At 46.8% G+C, this 20,363-nt stretch overlaps 1 protein-coding gene across 1 annotated transcript; it reads left to right on the top strand.

The window, feature by feature from the left end:
- The first annotated feature begins 2,628 nt into the window (after positions 1-2,628).
- On the top strand, positions 2,629-18,960 carry FAM174B (family with sequence similarity 174 member B). The gene is made up of 3 exons (XM_064388557.1): positions 2,629-2,980; positions 9,889-10,017; positions 15,143-18,960. The coding sequence occupies exons 1-3, from the start codon at positions 2,706-2,708 to the stop codon at positions 15,144-15,146; spliced, it is 408 nt and encodes a 135-aa protein (XP_064244627.1). The 5' UTR covers positions 2,629-2,705; the 3' UTR covers positions 15,147-18,960.
- The last annotated feature ends 1,403 nt before the right edge of the window (positions 18,961-20,363 follow it).

Here is a 20,363-nt window from a genome sequence, read left to right as displayed (position 1 = left end):
GCTAAGGGGGAGATGAAACCAAGATCCTTCCTCGTTATCCACGTGGGATTCTTTGTCCTACATACATGGAAAACATGACTTACTAGGTAAAATCTAAACCCCTCAAACTAGTTCAGATCCCCAAAAGATGACTGTTCAGATAAAATGTTTATTATAGAAGGGCTGGTGAAGTCCCCTTGCTCTCATTTATTACTGCTGTGTTCAGAACGAACCACATGATGTCATTGAAGAACAGAGTTGCGAAATCCCACATTCCAGACCAGGCCCCAGGAATGATTCCCAAATTAGGCAAATGACATGGGAAATATCAGTAAAGATCTGAGGAGAAAAAGAAACAAACAAACCCTACAAAAAAGCCAAACCAAAACAAGAAATCCTGAAGCCACTTGAAACAAATTACACTCTCCACAACTGTTGTGTTAATGGCTCTTCACCTCCGATATATTCACTCAAACTGTGGGAGGTGGTTCTTGTTTTGGAAGTCCTTTACACATCTTTCCTCATCCTGTGGAGAAGCACTGCTCTGCCAGGATGAATGCCAGAGGGATCTGCCAGAGGCCGGGCAGCAGCTGGCAAACATCTCAGAACAGGCAGGGCCAGCAACAGGGTCAGTGTTTACAAATGATAACTCATGTGAGCAGCGCTCACACCAGTGTTTGGGAAATAGCCTGCACCACCAGTCTGACCTCCAGCCCAGATGGAATTTTTACTGATTTATTTATTTTATTTTTTTCTGAACAGAAATAAACCAAGGCTCCGTGTTGGAAACTGGGAAACTGCACAAAAGTCAGCAATGAAATAAACTCGGAACAATGCCCAATTCAGACGGTCTAGGGGGCCTTCTGCACAGTGTCCATGTCAAAATTTCCTCATCCAAAGAATTTCCTGCAAAACACACAGGATGCTTTTATTACCGAGTGGGTGGCATTTGATAGAGGATCCCAATTGGCCAGGGAGGCCAATGAACCAGGCATTATTCCACTGCCACCTCTCTGGAGGGACACTGCCCACAGGAATACACCTCTGCCATCTCCTGCAAGGCTTAGTCACACACACAATATCGATCACACCCTGCCCTGCCAGCCGTGAAGTGCAGAGCTTAATAGGACAGAAATCAGCTCTTTCATCTTTCCCCTTTGTTTCACATCATTTCAGTGCCAACGTGCCCTTGTCCCCACATACAATTATTTAGCAGCGATGAAGCTCTTGCTAATACTGAACACTGAAAGCAAAAGTTGGTTTTTTGGCAGTATTGTGGCACAGGCACTTTGCTCCCTCATTTACTCCTCGCCTTGAACACTGTGTGCAGTTTTGGGCATTACAGCATAAGAAGGATATAAAGAAGGATATAAGAAGGATATAAAGCCATTAGAGAGTGTTCAAAGGAGGGTTATGAAGATGGTGGAGGATCTAGAGAAGGGTGGTTGGTCACTGGAACAGGGCAGTGGTCACAGCACCGAGCCTGACAGAATACCAGCAGCATTTGGACAATGCTCCCAGGCACTGGGTGGGATTTTGGGGGCTGTCCTCTGCAGGGCCAGAAGTTGGGTGATCCTTGTGATTCCCTTCTAGCCCAGGTAGTTCTATGATTCCTATAATCCTATGATTTATGCTCCCTGTCTGGCTTGGCTGATGGCACCACTCACACGCTCAGTGCCCCAGGATGGTTTGCAGAACCATGGCTGAGATTTTCTCACATCTTACATTTGTAAAGATGTGAAAGATCTGTAAATACATTACCCTGTAAGCAGAGCCCTGGTGATCAGCGAAGAGGCAAAAAGACATAAATCTCATGTAGGAATTGTTGATGTAGCAGCTGGGCCGTGCTGACCCAGCAGCTCGGGAGGCCTGTGCCCTGTTTGATGGCAGCATGAACCCTGTGATTGTTTTGCAGCTGGGCTGATGTTGTGTGTTGTAATTAGAAGTGGCCACAGAATCACAGAAACAGAGAATTTTGTGGAGGGGACCCACTATGATCATCTAAGTCCAACTCCTGGTTCTGCACGGGAGATGCCAACTGTTCCACCCTGTGCCTGAGACTCTCGTCCCAGTGGTGCTTGAGCTCTATCAGCTCGGTGCCTGGAGAACCTTGTTCCACCACCCTCTGGGTGAAGAACCTTTTCCCAGTATCCATCCTAAGCCTCCTGGACCCAGCTCCAGGTTCCCTCGGGTCCTGTCGCTGGTCACACAGAGCAGAGATCGGAGCTGCCTCTCCTGGAGTGCAGCCAGGAGTGAGCTCTGCCCTCTCCTCCTCTACTCCAGGCTGAACAACCAAATGCCCTCGTATGGCTCCTCCAGACCCTTCCCCACCATCTAATAAGAACTCTAATAATAACTGTTCGTGCTGAGCGAGGGAGCAGCGCCGGGCCCGGCAGCAGCGGGGCCTGAGGCAGCGGCGAGGCCGCGGGAGGCTCCGGGAGCGGAGGCTGTGGAGGCCCGGCCCGAGCTGTGCCCGGCTGTGTCCCGGCTGCGGGGCCCCGGTTGTGCCCGGCTGTGCCCGGCTGTGCCCAGGCTGTGCCCCGGTTGTGCCCGGCTGTGCCCCGGCTGTGTCCCGGCTGTGCCCGGCCGTGCCCGGCCGCGGGGCCCCGGCGGCGGCGGCGGGAGGCGGCGCCTCTGGAGGGGCGGGGGCCGGGCCGGGCCGGCCGGCGCTGCCTTCCGGGGCTCGGCGCGGCGCGGCCGGAGCCGGGGCAGCCGGAGCGGGCAGGATGCGCCCCGCCGCCGCCCCGCTGCCGCTGCTGGCGGCCTCGCTGCTGCTGCCGCTGCTGCTGCCCGCCGCGCCCGCCGCCCGCGGCAGCCTGGAGCCGCCGGCGGGCAACGGCAGCCGCCCGCCCGCCGCGCCGGGCCCCGGCAACCACAGCGGGGCCCGGCTGAGCCCCGTGCCCGCGATGCTCCGCGACCTCTCCGCGCTCAAAGCCGCCGTCATCGGGGCCTGCGCGCTCACGGCCGCGCTCATCGCCTGCCTCCTGCTCCGCGTCTTCAGGTGCGCACCGCCCGCGGCAGCCGCGACCCGCGATCGGGGCACCCGCCGAGGGGCCGGAGGGGGGAAGGCCCTCCTGTTTTATTTATAAATATTATATGTAATTTACAGATAATGATGTATTATATAACCTGCTAGTGATGCGTGCAAAGCCCGGCTTCAAGCGCGGCGTGTGCGGCTGGCCCCTGGGGAGCGAGCGGGGCTCCCGGCCTGGCAAGCCCGCTCCTTCCTCCGCTCCTGCAGGGAATCGGGGCAGGAGCTGGGCTCCAAGTGGGGTTTTCCAGCGGGGGTACACCCGCTGTGTGTGGTGGGGCGGGCACGGAGCGAAGCGAGCGAGATTCCGTGTGACATGTGGGAATACGCGGGGCTGCTGGTGGTGGGCCACTGGCGTGAGTGCCAGGGAGCCGTGGGGCGCCTCGCCATGGGAGCACACAAAGCCGGAGATCTCCCAGCCCAGAAGAGGCCCGGATGGCGAAGTGTCCCAGCTCAGTGTCCGGCTGCTGGGCAGGGGCCGCCGGAAAGGGACGGGAGCAGCTGGCGCTGGGCGGCGGCAGGAGGCCAGCCGTGGCTCCGGTGACAGGAGCAGTTAAACAGGTGGAGTTGGCAAGTTCTTCCTTGTTCTGTCTTCAGGCAGCTCCTTTGTGCACGGCCGAACGCTCTGCTTCTCCTACTTTGAGCTAATTCCGTGTAGGAAGGGCAGCGCTCACGATGGTAGTATTCCAAAGTGTGGTCTATAAACCGAAATGATCAGGGCTGATACTTTCTGGAGAAATTGACATTTAACTGTATTCTGCTTAAGTGTGTGCAGCAGCTGGCAAAGGCAATGCAAATAAATGTGCTCATAAAGTGATGTGGTTTGGGAGAGCCCAATAAAATGTTGAAGAGGTGTTTGGGTTTTTTTTAAATCAATATGTCTGCAGCTCTACAGAGTTGTCACATACAAACAGCAGAATTGGTACAGATTATATGAGCTAGAATTAGGAAGTCTATAACTAAGGATTTTCATTCTGCACTAAGTTTCTACTCCTAGTTCTGTGTGATCTTGGAGACTTTATTTTCCTTGCCACAGTTTCTTCTGAGTATAAAGCAATATCTTGTGTCAAGGAGACATGGCTGAATATTGGTAACCAAAGAAAGCAAACTGATAACCTTTAAAGGCCTTCCCTCTACCATTATCAGCAAAAGCAGGTCCAAGTTAAAGTCACCTTGGGAAAGATGGATTTACTCTCCCATGCCGAAGTCGTCATTATACAGCTGATCAGAGTTAATGCAGCATTAAAGATATGTTAAACACCCTCTGAGATGTCGTGTGTATCTTTGGTAGAACCTGCTGGGGAAGTGGAAAATGCAGCTATTGGCTTCTGAGTATTTTTCTTTATCTGACAGAGCACTTGTTTGTAAACAGTTATCCCAGTTGCAAACGAGACAAGAATACCAACAGGTATGTTTGTACAGCGTCACACTTGTAGCTGACAACACAGATCAGTGGAGATTCTGTTGCAGAAGAGATAAGGGATTTACCCTCAATAAATGTAAAGCTTTTCTCGATCAGAATACAAGCTTTGTTCACACTTAGTCAAAAACATTGTGATTTTTTTTTCTGAAGAGTCATGGATTCCTATTAAAGAGATTTTCCTGAAATCCAATCTTTGATTAAACTTTCACTGTGAAATTATTCTGTGTTGCTGGAAGTAAATTATCCTTTTATATGAGTTGTAGAGATGAAATGAACCAGTGATTGGCCAGATACTTGTCACAGGCATTGGATTAATATTTTATGCATTTTATTTTTTATATACATCTCATTTTTACATATTTTTCTATTGAGATTATTTTCCTTTTTTTGAGTAGGAATAGATATATTTCTCCTGCTTTCAGCTCAGTTCTTAAGACTACACTCAGATTCCTCTTTATTCCTTTTGGAAATGTTATACTCTGAATTCATCTGATGGTTGTGTGGTTCAGAATGTGGTATCACCCAAAGTGGTCTGAATTTCCTTTCTCTCTGTGGCTGCTGGGGTCTGTGAAGGCCAGCCAAGACTTTGCTATTTGTCTGCATGTGGCAAGGTCTAATTTGCTATAGTATTTATTTATTTATTCTTTTTTGCAAGCTCAGTCCTGGGTTTGCTTTCTTTCCTACACCCGTGGGCTCTGCATGCTCCCAACCCAAAACCATTTCCACAACAAACCAAATTCCATGTTATTCTCAAGCAAATAGTTGGGTAGTTTGCATTACCAAGAAACACAGTCTTGCAACAGACTGTGTGTGGCTAAACTCACTCTTTGATCTATGTTTTGGATTTTTTTGTTTTTACCTCCATGTTCTGCCCTGTTTGTCTCCCCTGGTGCAGCTCAGTTCATTCCATTGCAGTGCAGTTTTTGGGATCAGGTCACAGGAAACACAGATTTTCAGATGTGGCTGACTGTGCTGGTGGATCGTGTGCCTTCTAGGGAAATCTGATAAATTGCTTTTGCTCCAGCTGAGAGCGACCCAAAGGTTTAGTTGCAAAAAACTCCGCTCTGTAAGTGTTTGCATCATGTCTTGACCTGCCCTTGAACAAACAGAATCCAGGCTGGAAAGGCTGCTGTATGTCTAGATATTTAGAGAAAAGCTACCTGCTTCTTTTTCATCTCTTTGCTTTGTTAATTTTCTTCTTGTTCAGTTTTGGTTTATTCCTTAAACGCCACTTTAAGCTTAGTTTTCCAGTATTAGCAAAACTGGTATAAATGAGTTTGAGGAGAGAGGTTCAAGCATATGACCATAAGATACAAGACCCTTTGTTCTATGAGCTGGACAGTTGCTCCAGGCCATCCAAGGCTTAACCCCAGAGAGTTTTACTGATTTAAAATTAATTGTATTATAACCAGTTACAGTACTCCAGCCAAGACAGGGCTGCATGTTCCTGCCAGCAAGAGGAAAGAAAAGCTCTGATTAAATTCTGTTAAGTGGAGAAGGAAAAAAACCCCAAAATCAGCCAAATATCCAACCTCAAAACCTACATCTGTGACCTGTGTTGAAAGCCATGGGCAGGCAGCAGCACTGATCATGGAATCACAGAATCACAGCTGGGGTTGGAAGGGACCTCAAAGATCACCTCATTTCAAGTCCCTGCATGGGCAGGGACACCTTCCACTGTCCCAGGTTGCTCAGAGCCCCATCCAACCTGGTCTTGAGCACTTCCAGGGATGGGGCAGCCACAGATTTTCTTGGCTGCCTCACCACCACCCTCACAGTAAAGTATTTCTTCCTAATATCTGATTCAAACCTGCTGTCTTTTAATTGGAAACCATTCCTCCTTGGCCTGTCACTGCATGTCCCATCTCCAGAAAACACGTGAGGACTTGGCTTAGTGCTTCAACTTTGTTGTGTACAGCACCATCCAGAGAGCAGAGCTACCCAGATGGATCAACAGGAATGAAATATTGCTGATCTAATTCATCAGCTAGTAGGAAGCCTGGAGTTTCCTGAGGTTTTTAGTTCCTTTTTTTTTAACTGCTAAGGGAGTCCATTAACAGGAAGTAAACTGGTCCTTATTCCATTCTGCATATAACATTGCTGCAGTTCTAGGAGAGACTGGCTTAATCAGACTTCCAGTAAGCACTCTACTTAAAAGGGATAAGGCATTTTTTTTAGTTGTTTGGGTTTTTTGTTGGTTTTTTTGTTTGCTTTTTTTTTACTTTCCAGGGGATGTTCCCCTCCCTCTACATCTCTTAGCAGGAGGTAAAAAACACAGAGACCTCTCTCTCTGGGTCAGGAAAAGAATCATCTTTGAATGTCAGGGTTGTGGACTAAAATAGATTAGAGGCGTAAATAATACAATGAACCAGTGAGTTGATTCGAGCACTTACCCCACCACATGATGCCTCAGAAAGGAGGATGAAGTGCTGCATATGACTGCTGCTTGATCAAAATAGCCTCTGGTCAAAGTACAGCCACAAAGGCAGCGTTCTGCTGTCTGTGTGTCCCTCCCTGCTGCCTGGAGAGGGGTGTGAGGTGGAGCAGGCAGACCCTGGTGTGGTGTGTGGTGCCTCAGCACTGGGTCTGCAGTGAAAGGTTCATATTCTGCTCCCAGTTAGCCTGGGTTTTATTTTCTCGTAATTCTGGGCAAGACCTGTAGCATTCCTTCCTAATTACAGGGGGTGGCTGAATCAGCAGAAGCAACAGGATTTTTTTAAGTGGAAGATGGTTTTCTGTGCTAATCTACTCAGAACCGCTTCTACCCTGGGGAGTGCATTGTCATTGTGCACACTCTGACCACAGCTTCCAGCATGCTGCTTGTTTGCTTTTAAAAAGACCCCACAAAATTAATGTGTCTAGAAAGGAGATGCTCTGTTTGCCCATGAGGTCTGATGTGTCCTGATCCTGTCCAGGAGGTCTCAGAGTTCATGAAGCATTTGTATTCTGTAGTTCCTGCCCTGTGCTGCTCCGCTGACTCTGCTGCCTGGTCCCACCTGTTCAATAAAGTGCTTTTCCTTTTTGTGCTGTCATTGCTGATGGTTACAGGGATCCCACTGAGGTTCAGGAGTTTTAATGTGAAACGTTTCCTGACAGGCATGTAGGGAAACTCCCAAGGCTTTCCTGCAGACTTAGCTCAGGTAGTTCTTCTGGTATTTACGGAGCCTGGGGGAGTTGTGCAAATGAGCAAATGAGAAAACGGACTGCTGGAAAGCAGATTAATGACAAATTAGCTAGATAATCTGGGGTGGAATGGATTGAGAAAGGGGTGGGAGGGAGAGACCTTTTTGCCTTATCAATGGCAAACAACTGGTTGTAGCAGCTTAGCCAAAAACCAGCAGCAAAATGAGCTTCCTCCCTATCCTAGATGAGTACCATCATTAAGTGAGGTTGTGGGGATTAATAGGTCACTGTAAAGTGAGTTCTGCTCCAGATCCTCTTAAAAATGCAGCCCAAATAGACTAATTAATGGCTGGAGGCAAAAGGATTCTAGTTTCCCATTTCTAAAAATATCTGTTCTGCAGTAATTTCTTCAACCACTCCATTATTAACAGTTTTAAGATGAGCTCTGTGGAACAAGTTACATTTTCTAATGGAAGGAATGAGGGAGGAGGGGTCTCAGTAAAGTGGGCCTGATACTTGGGTAGGATCTTAAATGGAACCCATGGAAACCCCCTGTAGCCTGCATGTGAGTGCAAAGTGGTAAGTAAGGCTGTGCTTGGTTAGTTCTGACAGGTTAGTCTTGGTCTATGTTTAGGCTTCCCAGCATGAGTCAATATTTCATGTAAAAACAATGTTTTACTTGCAAGAGGAGACCTCCTTCACTTTGCTGCTAGTTCTTAGCAGACAAGCAGAGTAACTGAGAAGTGGTTTCAAAAGGATTTTCAAGTGTTTGGGTTAAGAGTCCGGCTGTACTGGATATAAAATTGCTTGTTTCAACAACAGCACTAAAAGAACAAACCACCCCGTGCTCTGCGTGACACAGCAGCACAGATAGCTCTAAAGATTAGACCAGGAGGTGACTTTCTCCTCACTCCTGATGCAACCTCAGCCTTTAGAAGAGGGAAGAGATGCAAACTGCTTCATCCCAAGGGCTGGGACCTGTTTGTTCAGCCTTGGACTACTGCCCAAAAGCAGTGCTTGGCAGAGGTACTGAGATTTCCACATCAGAGCTGGTCACTGATTTAAGTTTCCTTAACTTTAAGCTTAGAAGGGACCACTGTGGTGGAGATGCACACTCAGGGCTGGAGTCCAGTGTCTCTGCAGAGCTCATACCCCAGTTCCTGTTGCTTTGTAACTGTTTTAAAGACTTCTTGAGGCAAAAGGTGTGCTTTTGGATCCGGCACACCTCGCTTCTTGATGGTGAGAGTGCACTTGGGATGTGCTCAGAGTTCAGAGCACTAGCTGTGATTACAAAAAATCTTCTGGGCTGCGTGCTTGTGCCTGCACCAGCTCCCTTGTCATGTTTGGCAGGTAGCAGTTTTGTTTGCTAAAAGGTGTAGGGGAAAGTTCTGCATTTTGTTAACCAAAACCATCCACTTTTCTCCCCGAAGGCTGGCCGAGTACACATCAACACGTTCTTGAATGTATAATCACAAAAATGCATTCATGCATGAGCAGTGTGACCTTCCTAGTATGAATGAAAACAGTAGGTGAAGTAAAAAAAAAAGGACCCACACAATTCAAGCTAGAGGCAGAGAATAAGTTGAAAAGCCATACACAAAGTGTTTATTAATTGAAAGTGTTAGAAAATAGATCTGTCAAAACTGTGGGATGTGCTGGTGTGTGAGCATCTCCATTTACAAAGGAAGGTAAGGCTGGCATCTGTGGGAGGAGAGGTGGTAGGTACAGTTAGCTTTCAACAATGGTTGATTATTTTTCATAGCACCTGCACAGATGGAGCCTGAAACTGCTTCAGGTGAGACTCAGGGTTGTTGCTGTGCCAGTCCTGAGCTTGGCCTGTCTGCAAGGAAAGCGAGCAGGCAATTTTGTACCCAGACAGCATCACCTCCTTGCTCCTGATCCTGCCTAGAACATTCCCGTGGCTCAGCAGGGCTTAACCTGTGCTTTCTCATCTGAACATGTTCACTAAACCAGTGGCTGCTTCTGCTGATTAAGCCCACGTCTCACTTATTGAGTGTGGCAGCAGGAGCACGTGGTGGCTGCGGCGTCCGTGTGCCTGCCCTGGGTGCCAGAGCATCTCTGGTTTGTCAGCAGTGGAAAGACTGACATTGGTCTGGATTGCAGCTGATGAGGAACTGCTCCACACACAGGCACCAAGAGTGGCCCTGGGAAGGCAGCAGGAGGGGACAGAGGCTGGTTCTGCTGGTTCCTGTTAGGGAGTGTGAATCCAACAGAGTCAGGGCTGGTGGGAGCAGCTTCAGCCTCTCCAAGGAATGCATGTAACCTCTCCAAGGAGTGTATAAAGACAGTCTTTCCCACCTCTGTGTTTCAGGTCTGGCAAGAGGATTAAGACCAGGAAGTACGACATCATCACCACCCCGGCCGAGCGGGTAGAAATGGCTCCTCTGAACGAAGAAGACGACGAGGACGAAGACTCAACAGTGTTTGATGTGAAATACAGGTACTGCTGCCATCCATCCAGTTAGACTTGCTCACTGAGCTCTTGTTAGTGAAAACAGCTCTTTTATTTCTCTGCTGGGCTAACTTGGCAGGGATGAGGCAGTCGCAGTCCCCCTCTTTCCCCAGCCATTATCCCTTTCCTTTACACTCCTTGGCCTATTCCCAGCACGCACAGCTCCGTCCTCCCCTGCTCCTGCAATAGCCCTGTCACTACCCCAGGCTGTCTGCACTCCTGTTTCCCCTGCAGAGCAGCACAACGGGATACACGTGTCCCAAAGAGCTGACAGGGTTTGACAGACTGAGCTTCCCCTCTCGGGCAGCTGCTGGCAGTCGTTCCTGTGTGCTCACACTGGATGGAGGGCTGTGGATCAAGGGTCGTGGATCCAGGGCTTTTTCCCCAGGATGTGAGCCTGGGAGGGAAATCAGAATGAATCTCCACAAGATTTGGACCAGAGTGCTCCTGAGTTGGTCTATGACAGAGAGGACTGTGGGCCCTCACTGATGCTGTTAGTAGTTACCCCTTAGCAACAAACTTTCCTTAAATATGTTTGTCTTTTTGAGATGGAAGTGGTGTGACAACCCCAGACTTCTGCTGCCTATTCTGGGCCTGAAGATTTATGGCAACAACTCAGCACATAAAGATGCTGCTTGTTGATTTATGGCATCAGGGTATCTGCATCTTTTATTTTTGTTTGCATCGAGCCATCCACACTATTCAAGTTGTGTTCTCATCCAAATAAGGCCTACTCTAAAATCTGTCCTACTTTGGCTGAAATAAGCTCTCCTAATTATAAAAATGCAGATCTTGACAACTTCTAACTGGAGATTTTACAGACTTTACTCACAGTGCCCATCTCCTAACTTTGGGAAAGGGGGAACACCACAGCTGCTCTGAGCACATGTGTGCCAACATCTGAACCACACACCACCATATGCTCCAGTGGTTGTTTCCCAAATCACTGCATTAGTTCTCTATAAAAATCAGGAAATAGCTGAAAGCCATGAAACAATGAAGGGCGTGAGTCAAGCCTTAGTGTGTAAACAATTAGTTCTTGATTTAGAAGACTCCTATCAGTCCATACCTGACTTTTGCCGTTCCCTGTACCTGCCCTGTTTGCTCTAATAATTTCAGCCTGTGCAGGTTGTACTTTAGGATCGAGTTTTGTTAAACCCAGAGTGCAGAGATCTGAGTTGCCATGGCTGTTTAAACAGCCCCCATGTCCCACCCTTTTCCTTTTAATTCCATACTTTCTCTGTGAACTTTTGGAAATGGGATCTGAGGGTTTTTTCCCCAAAGAGTGAGAACAGAATCTCAGTCGTGGCAGTGGTTCAGGACAAGATGTTTAAAAGTGAAATAGTGGATGAACAAAGAGAGCTTGCTGGAGACCATTTGTCTCTTAAGAGTTGTGTTTATGTTATCTGATGTTGCTTCCCTGGAACAGGAACTCTGCCACTGTCACTGAAGGTATCAGCTCATCCTGGGTCCCTGTTCTTGGCCAGCCAGTCCTCTTTTCAGCCGTAGGAATTCCTCCTTTCTGCCACAGTGCAACAGCTATTAAATTGCATGTTTTCTGCAGTCCTTGCTGTTTCAGGTATTCTTTTGTTTAGCTCAAACAGAGCTACTCATTTTGGAGGGGAAGATCATCTTACAGCCAGCCCCTTACTTTAGCAGTGCTGATTTTGGGAAAGCTTCTTTGAGGATATATTTGCTGTGGAAGGTGTCAAGCTCTCTGGCTCCTTTGTGCAGCTTGGAGAATATATCCCAAACAGTTCACAAATCCTGTCACCAGTAAAGAGAGTCTTTTGCAAATTGGAGTTGCTGAATTTGACCACTGACAATCCCATTGAACTAGTCAGGAGTTTTTTCATAGGTGCTTGTGTTCAGATAGGAAGAGAAGGATAGAGCTGCAAAAAGGGCAGCTCAGACTTGCCCACAGGGAGTCGGGACAAACTTCTAACAGGTCTTCTCTGGTGTATCTGCCTCAGTCCTCCCCTGCCCAAGCTGGTATTCATGGTGTGGGAGGCTCTGAGCTGGTTTATCTGAGATCCCCTCCCATTGCTGAAAGATCTGTGCTGGCACTTGCATCTGTATTTGGGGGAGTAATTGAGATTCTGTGCTCTCTCCCCATGTAATGCAAACAGCTCTCTAATTAAAAGGCAGTTGGTGTGGAGCAGCAACAGGGGAGAAGCGACATTTACCTCTCCAATTGCTTCTCGTGCAGTTAATTTTCTTTCCTTTAATGCTGTGTCCTTGTGCAGATTTGTTTCCAGTCTTACACGAAGCATCAAAGAACAGCAGACAGTGTAAATTGGGCTGTTGGATGAAGGTCGTTGCTATTTTTTTGTATTTTTTTTTTCAGGATGCTTTAAAGTGTTAGGCTCCCAGTAGTTCCCCCCCTGGCTTCCCTTGGGCAGTGGAGCAACAAGAAATAACCACCTTTCTCCAGTAAAGCAGGCTAATGAGACCACTTCAAAATCTTACCCAAACACAGTCCTTTCTTTAGATGCAAAAACCACCCACTGCTGCCTCTGTCAAATGTGTGCTGGATCAGATCCCCTCTTTGCAACCTCATTCCAGTAGCAGGGAAGCAGCTCTGTCAATGGCCTCTAATCCTTCAGGCACAATTTCTGTGTGAAAAGAGGTGGAAAGTATGAAACAAAGATTGTCACAGAGTAAAAGTGCCAGATCACTTGGACATTGATATCTCCTTAAAAAGTTTCATGGAAACCACTGTTTTAATATGTGTGTTTCTGTATGTATTTGCTCTGCTGTAGAGGGAGGCATTTGGACAAATAATTCAGGAATTGTTTTGAAATTACTATAAAGCTACACAAAGTAAGCAAATGGAAGGAGTGTTTGTTTCTTGATCACCGATTCAATCTGTGCTGAAAGACAAAAAGCATTCTTGTCCCATTGATTCCTGGATCATATGAACTATATTGGTCATAATTTCCCAGATGTCAGATGGTTTTTCAGGTTTTATGATGGGATTTGCTGCACATCTTCAAAAATGAGTTAGTGGAAAGCTAGATCCCACTCTCCATATGTGCTTTTTCTCATCCTACAAATAGATTTTGATTTGAAGATTTCCCTCTCCTCTTTGCTCCTTTAGCTCTTTCTTTCAGGAGGGCAGGGGGAATTTCACGGGTTCTGTGATCTCTGTGATGGAGCTAAGCCATCGATTCATCAGGCATTTGGCACTCAGGGATACTTGAGTAGAGAGCAGTGAAGTAAAGTAGGTTACAGGCAAACATCCCCAACAAACTGGTGTCCATCCCCCACCACACAGCATTCTGCTTATTTTGTGCTATAAGAGAAAAGAGATTAAAACAGATGCAAAAAGAACTAGTTTCTGAAAAGGTAAATAAAATTGTTAGCTTGTTAAGCTTATTAACTCTAGCGAGGCTCATTGGGGGATTTCTTGTCAGCTTCAATAGGAAACTGAAAACAGGTTCTGAATAAATTCCGTGGCGCCTTGCACATGAAAGGCTTTGAAAGCACTTCAGTAATCTGGGATATCAGCAGTGACTCCTCTCCCTGCTGACTTGCAGCTGTTGGAGGCAGCGAGTTCTGCTCTTGCTTCGCTTGCTGGGCGCAGCTGGGGGAATTTCACAACTGTCCAGGGCCATATGTGACAGCCCTGAGCTGGGGGAAGAACTTGGAATTTCAATGCCAGTCCTGGTGTCAGGCTCCTAAATAAATACAGATAGAAAGTTTTTCTTGGGGCAGATTGAAGCCTCTGTCCTTCCTGTTGGCTGAGTAAAAGTCCTCAGTTTGTTTTCCCTGTGGATTGTCATTTTTCCTCTAACGGCAGCAGCAGCACCGGCAGAACGCAGAAGTGGTTTAGGAATGCATCTTCCAAAGTGCTCTTGAGAGGAGAAAGATTTATGTGTAAGGAGCAGTGGCAGGCTGAGGGAAGAGGACAGGAATATTTATTCAACCACTGTGGGTCTAAAGGGCTTTTGAGAGCTTGCAGGATGTTTTAGAGGAAAGATACACCAGAAGTAAGGGTTGGATTCTGGTTCATCCCTTTTGCAGGCACTGATAGCATTGAACTGTAGAGAAACATCTTCAGCACAGTTGCAGGGCTCAGCCTTTGATGTACCCAAGTCTTGGGAGTCTCTGTAAAATATGGGTTACGCTGCTGGTGCCTTCTCTAGGACTACACCCTTTCCAGATCCTGGCTGCGTGTGCAGCTCTGAATGGAGCATGGAATTGTTCTGTTTGTTACTGCGAGGTGTTCACTCTCAAGGGAGCAGCTCTAATGGATTTTTTTTCCAGTGAAAGCTGCAGGCAATTCTGGATGATGCCAGGTGAATTGTACTGGCGTTTATAGCAGCTTATTTTTTTTTCCCCAGCAGGCAGCAGTGACAAGTTGTGTGTAAATGGAGGGGTATCATTTATCCTCATCTGAAGGGGGTGCAAATCACCAACACAGGCAGCAGCTCACTATAAATACAACAAATTGCCAAAGCTTTGGTGCTGCTGTTAAGGATTTCCCATAGGCCCACAGCAGGGTAGAAAAAGAGATAGTCAAAAAGCAATTTTTGCTGGGTTTTGAAGGCCAGTTCTTTCCTGATGCTAGTGTGACAGTTGTTGTAGAGCGCATGTTCTGCTGCTCTTGCAGTCCTGTGGGAGGGCTCTTGCCTCCTTCCTGCAGTGTAACAGGCTCCTGTTAAGATTTTTTTGAACGCTGAAGCAGTTAGGAAGTCAGGAGGCACATCCATAGCAAGGAGGATGGTCCATGTGTGTTGGTGGGTAAGGGGTGCACTGGTGTGTAAAAGCTGTGAGGTGCAGAATGCAGTTTCATGTGTCTCCCTGTGTACATTCCCTTCTCTGCTCTGCACAGTGACTGACCACAGGATCTTCCAGCATCTGACCTTTCCCTCATCTAACTCTGCTTTTGTCTTGCCTTGGTATCTCTTCTCTGGCATGCACTAACATCCCATCACTGCCACCAGATACACAAACTGCTGGAATCAGTGGCAATCCCAGTGGATGATACTGCCTTTTCCTTTGTGGCTGTTGTGATTTTTTTTCTCCATTTCACACATGGGTTTTCATCTCTGCCTGTGAGTAATTTAAATTGCAAATCTCCAGCTGTACTAATTCTTCTGCTTTCCAGGTAAAGCAGCTCCGTGGAGCGCCGGTGCCCTGCGAGACATCATTCTGCTGTTGAGGGACCTGCTGAACCCAAAACTGTGAAAGGGGAGGCTTTCATCTCTGCAGCACTACAACCTCACCTCCTCGAGGTGCTGTTTGTACAGAGACCGTGGATCTTCTGACTAACACAGCACCATTTGGCTCCCTGGTGTCCCAGCTCCTGCGTTGGAATGACCAGAGTTCCTCTTTGCAAACTGGGCTCCCTTGCTTTAGGAGGGCTGCAGTGTCACCAAAGCATTACAAGGTGCAGCTCCTTACGGTCTAAATAAGTTTTGCAGAAGGAAGAATACAAGGAAGATTAAACTGAGCTGCCCCAAGGACTTATTTTCTAAAATCCTAATTCAACACTTCAGTCACTGTTAAACTTCAGTCATTGTTAAATGGATCATGTGTTTAAAAAAAATCAAGAAGTATTTTTGGGCCTTACAGAGGTGACTTAGGACTTAAGATGGTAAAAATGTAAGCCATGCTGAAATGCCACACTATGTTTGGTGTAGGGTTTGGGTGGGAAGGGGTTGGGAGGTCGACTCATGTAGGAAATTTTCTTGACTTGCTACTGATTTTCTTTTTTAAACAACAATTGCACTAAATTTTCATGATGACACTCTCATTGTCCCAAGGAGCTCTGATCAGATCAATTTCAGTAAGTGAGACCACAGGGAAATAGGAAGAATCAGGCATGCTCTAAACTACAACAATCTTGGATTAAAGAAGATATATTTTTGTAATTTTCTGCCCTTCCACTGGGAGTAAAACCAGTGTTTTGTACTGTCCTATGCTGACTGTAACTTGTCTACAATTCATTACCTTTTTCTAAGCAAAGTAAGTCCTCATGTGGAATGATTGGATTGCAGAGAGAACATGTCTTATTTTTCATGGAAGCTTCATGTAAGTGATCTTTTTCTCTGTCAAACTGGAAGTTTTCCCTTACTACTACCTGCTTGACAAAGCTCATTGAACTCAAGGATGATTTTTAGCTGTTGTTCCCTGCTGTGCTTTGTGCTGCAGAGGTCAGAGCTGTGGGATGACACTGTGGGAATCAGATTGCTGCATCTGGAAAGGTTGGGCTTGGGAGACCACAGGCATCCAGGCATTCCAGGCCAGCGGTGGAAAGGGCAAACCTAACTAGGTTAGTTCTTTACTTTGTGGTTTTCCTTTAGAGTAACCACAGATGAATTTCAGACTTTGCTGTTTACTGCACTCCTCAACACCTTCTATTTTGGGTTTTTAAGCTGGCTGAAACCTCGCTTTTCTTGGGGAATGCATATTTTCCAATTGTTTTAGGATTGTCCCACTGTTTGCTTGACCCTCTCCCAGCCTTGCAGTTGCAGTCCCTCAAGGAGACTGCAGTTTCTGGCAAAGCACCAGCCTTGAAGCAGGCTGCCACTTTTGGGATTTTTATCTGTTTTTTTTAAGCCCTATTGAGATTTGAGGCTTGTTGAGAAACCAAACTGCTTTGTCATGATACCACGACCTGTGCCAGTTCTATGTGGTTCCCTTTGGTCCTTCAGTCAGTAAAAGGAAGTGAAGGGGAATTTTTTTTTTCCTTTCCAGCAGCCTTGTGCATTCATCCCAGCAGCTGCCATACCACAGCTTGCTTTCCCCTAGCTGTGACTCAGCAAAGGCTTTGCAGACAGCCAACTCAGCCTGGATGGAAAAATCCCAAAGCAGACTGTTGTGTTAATATTAGTCATCAAGGCAATATAAAATGCTCTGTTATTTTCATTCATGGAATAGTTTGAGTCATTCTGTGCCTCTGTTACCAAGCAATATTTGACATGTCAGCTGTGAGGTGAGCATGGGCTGGGCAGGTTGTTCTGGCTGGCAGGAGCCACAGGGAGCAGAGAGTGGAACGATGCTGCAGCTTCAGGTGAGGTCTGCAGCTCTTTCCTCACCTCAGTAAAGCAGGTTTCAGGCTCTGGGCTGGATGCCCCAGAAGGAAATACTGGGTTTCTTCAGGGCTGCAAGATTTAAAGGCTGGGAATTAAACCTCGTGGGCAGACCAAGCCCTTTTGAAGTCGGAGAAGTGGCAATGCTGAGAGGAGTGAGGGCGGTTAAAAGCTTCTGTTGGCATTTGCAGAAGGAGGGGACAGGATGAGGTGGCTGCCCTGTCTGTGCAGGCACCATGGCAACGTGTTCATGCCCACTCTCCTGGCACACTCATTAAGCTGAGCATCAGGCACTCAGAGTGGAGAGAGGGAGTGAAACCATCTCTTTGCACAAAAGAAAGGCAAGACCAAGTTATGTAGGAGAGAGATGAGAAGAAAATATTCATGGAGGGCACTTCTGCCTTCTGAGCAAGTCAGTTCTTGAAATCAGTTTTTGCAGCAGCTTCAGGTCACTTGCTGAGTTAGTCTGGCAAAGGCCTTCTGCTCCCCTTGCTTGTAGCTTAAAAAAACCCAAAAAAAATCCCACTATTTTCAAAACATGGCCAAATCTCAATGGTGGACAGGGACCAGGTATTTAACATGTTGAAGATGGAGGTGCTCAACAGTAGCTGGGATTTCCTGGCTCCTTGAGGAAGTCCCAAACTGTGTGCCATAAGCTGAAAAGTGCTTACAGGGAAGCAGCAGCTGCTTGGTGGAAATAAAAGGTCATCCTGACCAGTTGCTCACAGTCATGAAAATAATCCAAATGCTTTGTCTGATACTCAGTTGCTGTTGCAAATGTGAGGCAATGTTTACCTCTACAAAACTTGCTGTATGTGATTTAAAGTGTCTGGTTAAATATTCTATAGCTATATTTAGTTAAGATTTTAAGAGCACTTGACGTGACTCATCTAATAGTATATATATTAATATTTTTTTAATTGTAGAAATCAGTTTAAAACATAGTTTTAATAATTTGAATTGTTTGGTTCAGGTAGTTCTAGGAGTCCATCAGAGAAGAAATAGCCATTAACCACTACATGAATTTTTTACCTTAATGTTCTGTGTATCTTACACTGCAGATTTAATCTGATTGTGACTGTAATGTGTCTTAGTATCTGCTGCTATTTTGTGTTGCGTAGTCAAACTTGCTTTGTTCAAGAGCATTTTAAAAGGCATATTTTTTTGTTACAGAAAATGAAAACAGAAATGTTATTACAGCTGTCTGTCTGTAGCTCACTTACTGCTTACAGAATCCTCCAGCTCCTGGCTGAGGCAAACAGAATATGTGAGTCAGAGGCTTTTCCCTTTGTGCATGTGGAGGGAAAACCCTGCACAGAACTGCAGCTGCTTTGCTCCAGCCACAGCCCCGTCACCAGAGATTACTCTTGAGAAGCAGAAATCAGTGTGCCATGCTTACCTGCAGAACTAAGTACACAGATAGCTTTGTATTTGCATTTTCCCCCCTTTTGTTCCCTGGAAGTTGTAGATGACTGCAAACACTTTAGCACACTGACTCTGTGATCCCCTAGTGTTTATCTTAAGACCAAACTTAGTTGTAACAGTCTACAGGCACTAATGAAGCTTGAACACATAGACAACAATTAACTAAAACACTTTGTTCATAACTGTTCCCTCTAATTCCATGTACATGGTATAATGTCTGCAGGGTGATGGGCTGTGGTTTTTGTTAAAGATTTTTCCTTGCTAGATGAGTTTCTGCTGCTGCAGTTTGTGTGTGAGGAGGTATCAGGACCATGTGTTCAGTTTTGTGCAATTGCTTTGAAGTTCTTTTTAAAAAGAATTTGTCATTGTGACCAAAGCTTCTTTTTAAGGAAAAATTGGTTGCGTTTGAATGGACTTCATGTGTTTCAGTAGAAACTGCCATCATTAAACATGTTCTTGAAATCCCTGTGCTGTGTGTTATGTTTAAGGCAGGAGAGAGACAGGGCTGCTGCTTTTTGGAACGAGGTGGATGTCAGAGCTCCTGTGTGCTCCATTATTAGAGGGTTGCAAGTCCCTTTGTCCCGTGACTCTGAATCAGGGCCTGACAAGGGGGAAAACCGGTTTTAACACCATGGTAGAGGAATATGTTTAAACACACAAGGTCCCCATCAACCATCAGGAAGCTGGGCTTACTGCTGGGATCCAAAGGCAAAATCCTCTGCTGTAGGGAAGGGATCTCAGTGCCTTTGGCTTTATGAGGTGTTTGGTACCTCAGAGCCCACAAACTGGAGCCACATGAGCACCACTGGGCCAAGCCCTGTCCCCTCCCTGGGGTGGCCAGGTCACACAGCTGTTCAGCAGCCTTCCTTCCCCTCCAGACTTGCTTGATGAAGTTGCCCACCTCTGAAGCAATTTTGCCTTGTGGCTTTCAGGGCATGGCAGGACGCTGAAGTGCTGGTGATGAGGATCAGGGCAGTCTGAGGCTGCTTGTTCCACCCATTTGGCAGCTCTCAGGGGACTGTTTTCCTCCTGGATATGGAGAGCAGACATTCCTGGGCTCTGGAGCAGCTACAGGACAGACTGGTCCAGCACCCTGTGCATGGATTAGCTCTGCCTCTCTCCTCTGCCATGATTTCTATGCCTTGACATCTTCATCTCTTCAGGACCAGTCTAAGAGTAATTCAGTGCTGCAGACAAGAGGCAGCTGCTGTCCCACCTCTGCTTTTTGAATTATCTCCTGCCAGCAAAGTGAAGCTCAATCTCATTCAGAATACCCAAAAAAACACTGTCAGCCTTGAGCCAGCTGAGCAGCTAGGCTGGTTTGTGTAGGAAGCTGTAAGACCCTCAGGGTGAGCCCCAGCCTAACGCTGGCTAAGCAGGACAGGCTGCTCTTAGCACAGGCTGTGACAGAACAAAAGGCAGAGGCTGCAGTCGCTGGTGTACTTACCTTTCTGAAGGGGTCTCAAGTGGAAGATGAGCAAAGGACCTGTGGAAATTATTACCTAAGTAAGAGCTGAAGAGCCGAGTTTGATGAAGGTGATTGCAGCTGAGGCTGTGTGAGGAAAGGGCAAGGCTCAGCTTCGCCCTTCCTGAATTTTGACATGGGAAAGCCCAAAGCTGCAACAAAGCTTTGCTCAGGCAAGTCTTAATATACTTTTTTCCTAAATGGATCCTGTTAAGGGGATGTTTCTGCAGTATCTAGGAGAGTTGTGCATGGGCCAGAGTACAAGACAGCTTCCCCTCTGCCGTGGGTGGCTGCTACCACCCTCGTACAAGCTGCTGCTCTTCTTGGTGAGTCTGTGTGCAGGAGTGAGGTTAAGTGAACAGAGCTAATTCACATTTACAACCCTGGAAGAAGCGAGGGGGGTG

This window comes from Passer domesticus, chromosome 14 (assembly GCF_036417665.1).
Source record: "Passer domesticus isolate bPasDom1 chromosome 14, bPasDom1.hap1, whole genome shotgun sequence".
NCBI lineage: Eukaryota > Metazoa > Chordata > Aves > Passeriformes > Passeridae > Passer > Passer domesticus.
Note: the sequence above shows the minus strand (reverse complement) of the source record. Positions and strands in the feature narration are given on the sequence as shown.

Excerpts from the sequence above, each read along its gene's own strand:
- FAM174B (XM_064388557.1), top strand. The coding sequence starts at position 2,706 with ATGCGCCCCGCCGCCGCCCCGCTGCCGCTGCTGGCGGCCTCGCTGCTG. Across the intron at positions 2,981-9,888 it reads CTCCTGCTCCGCGTCTTCAG|GTCTGGCAAGAGGATTAAGA; the intron begins GTGCGCACCGCC and ends TCTGTGTTTCAG.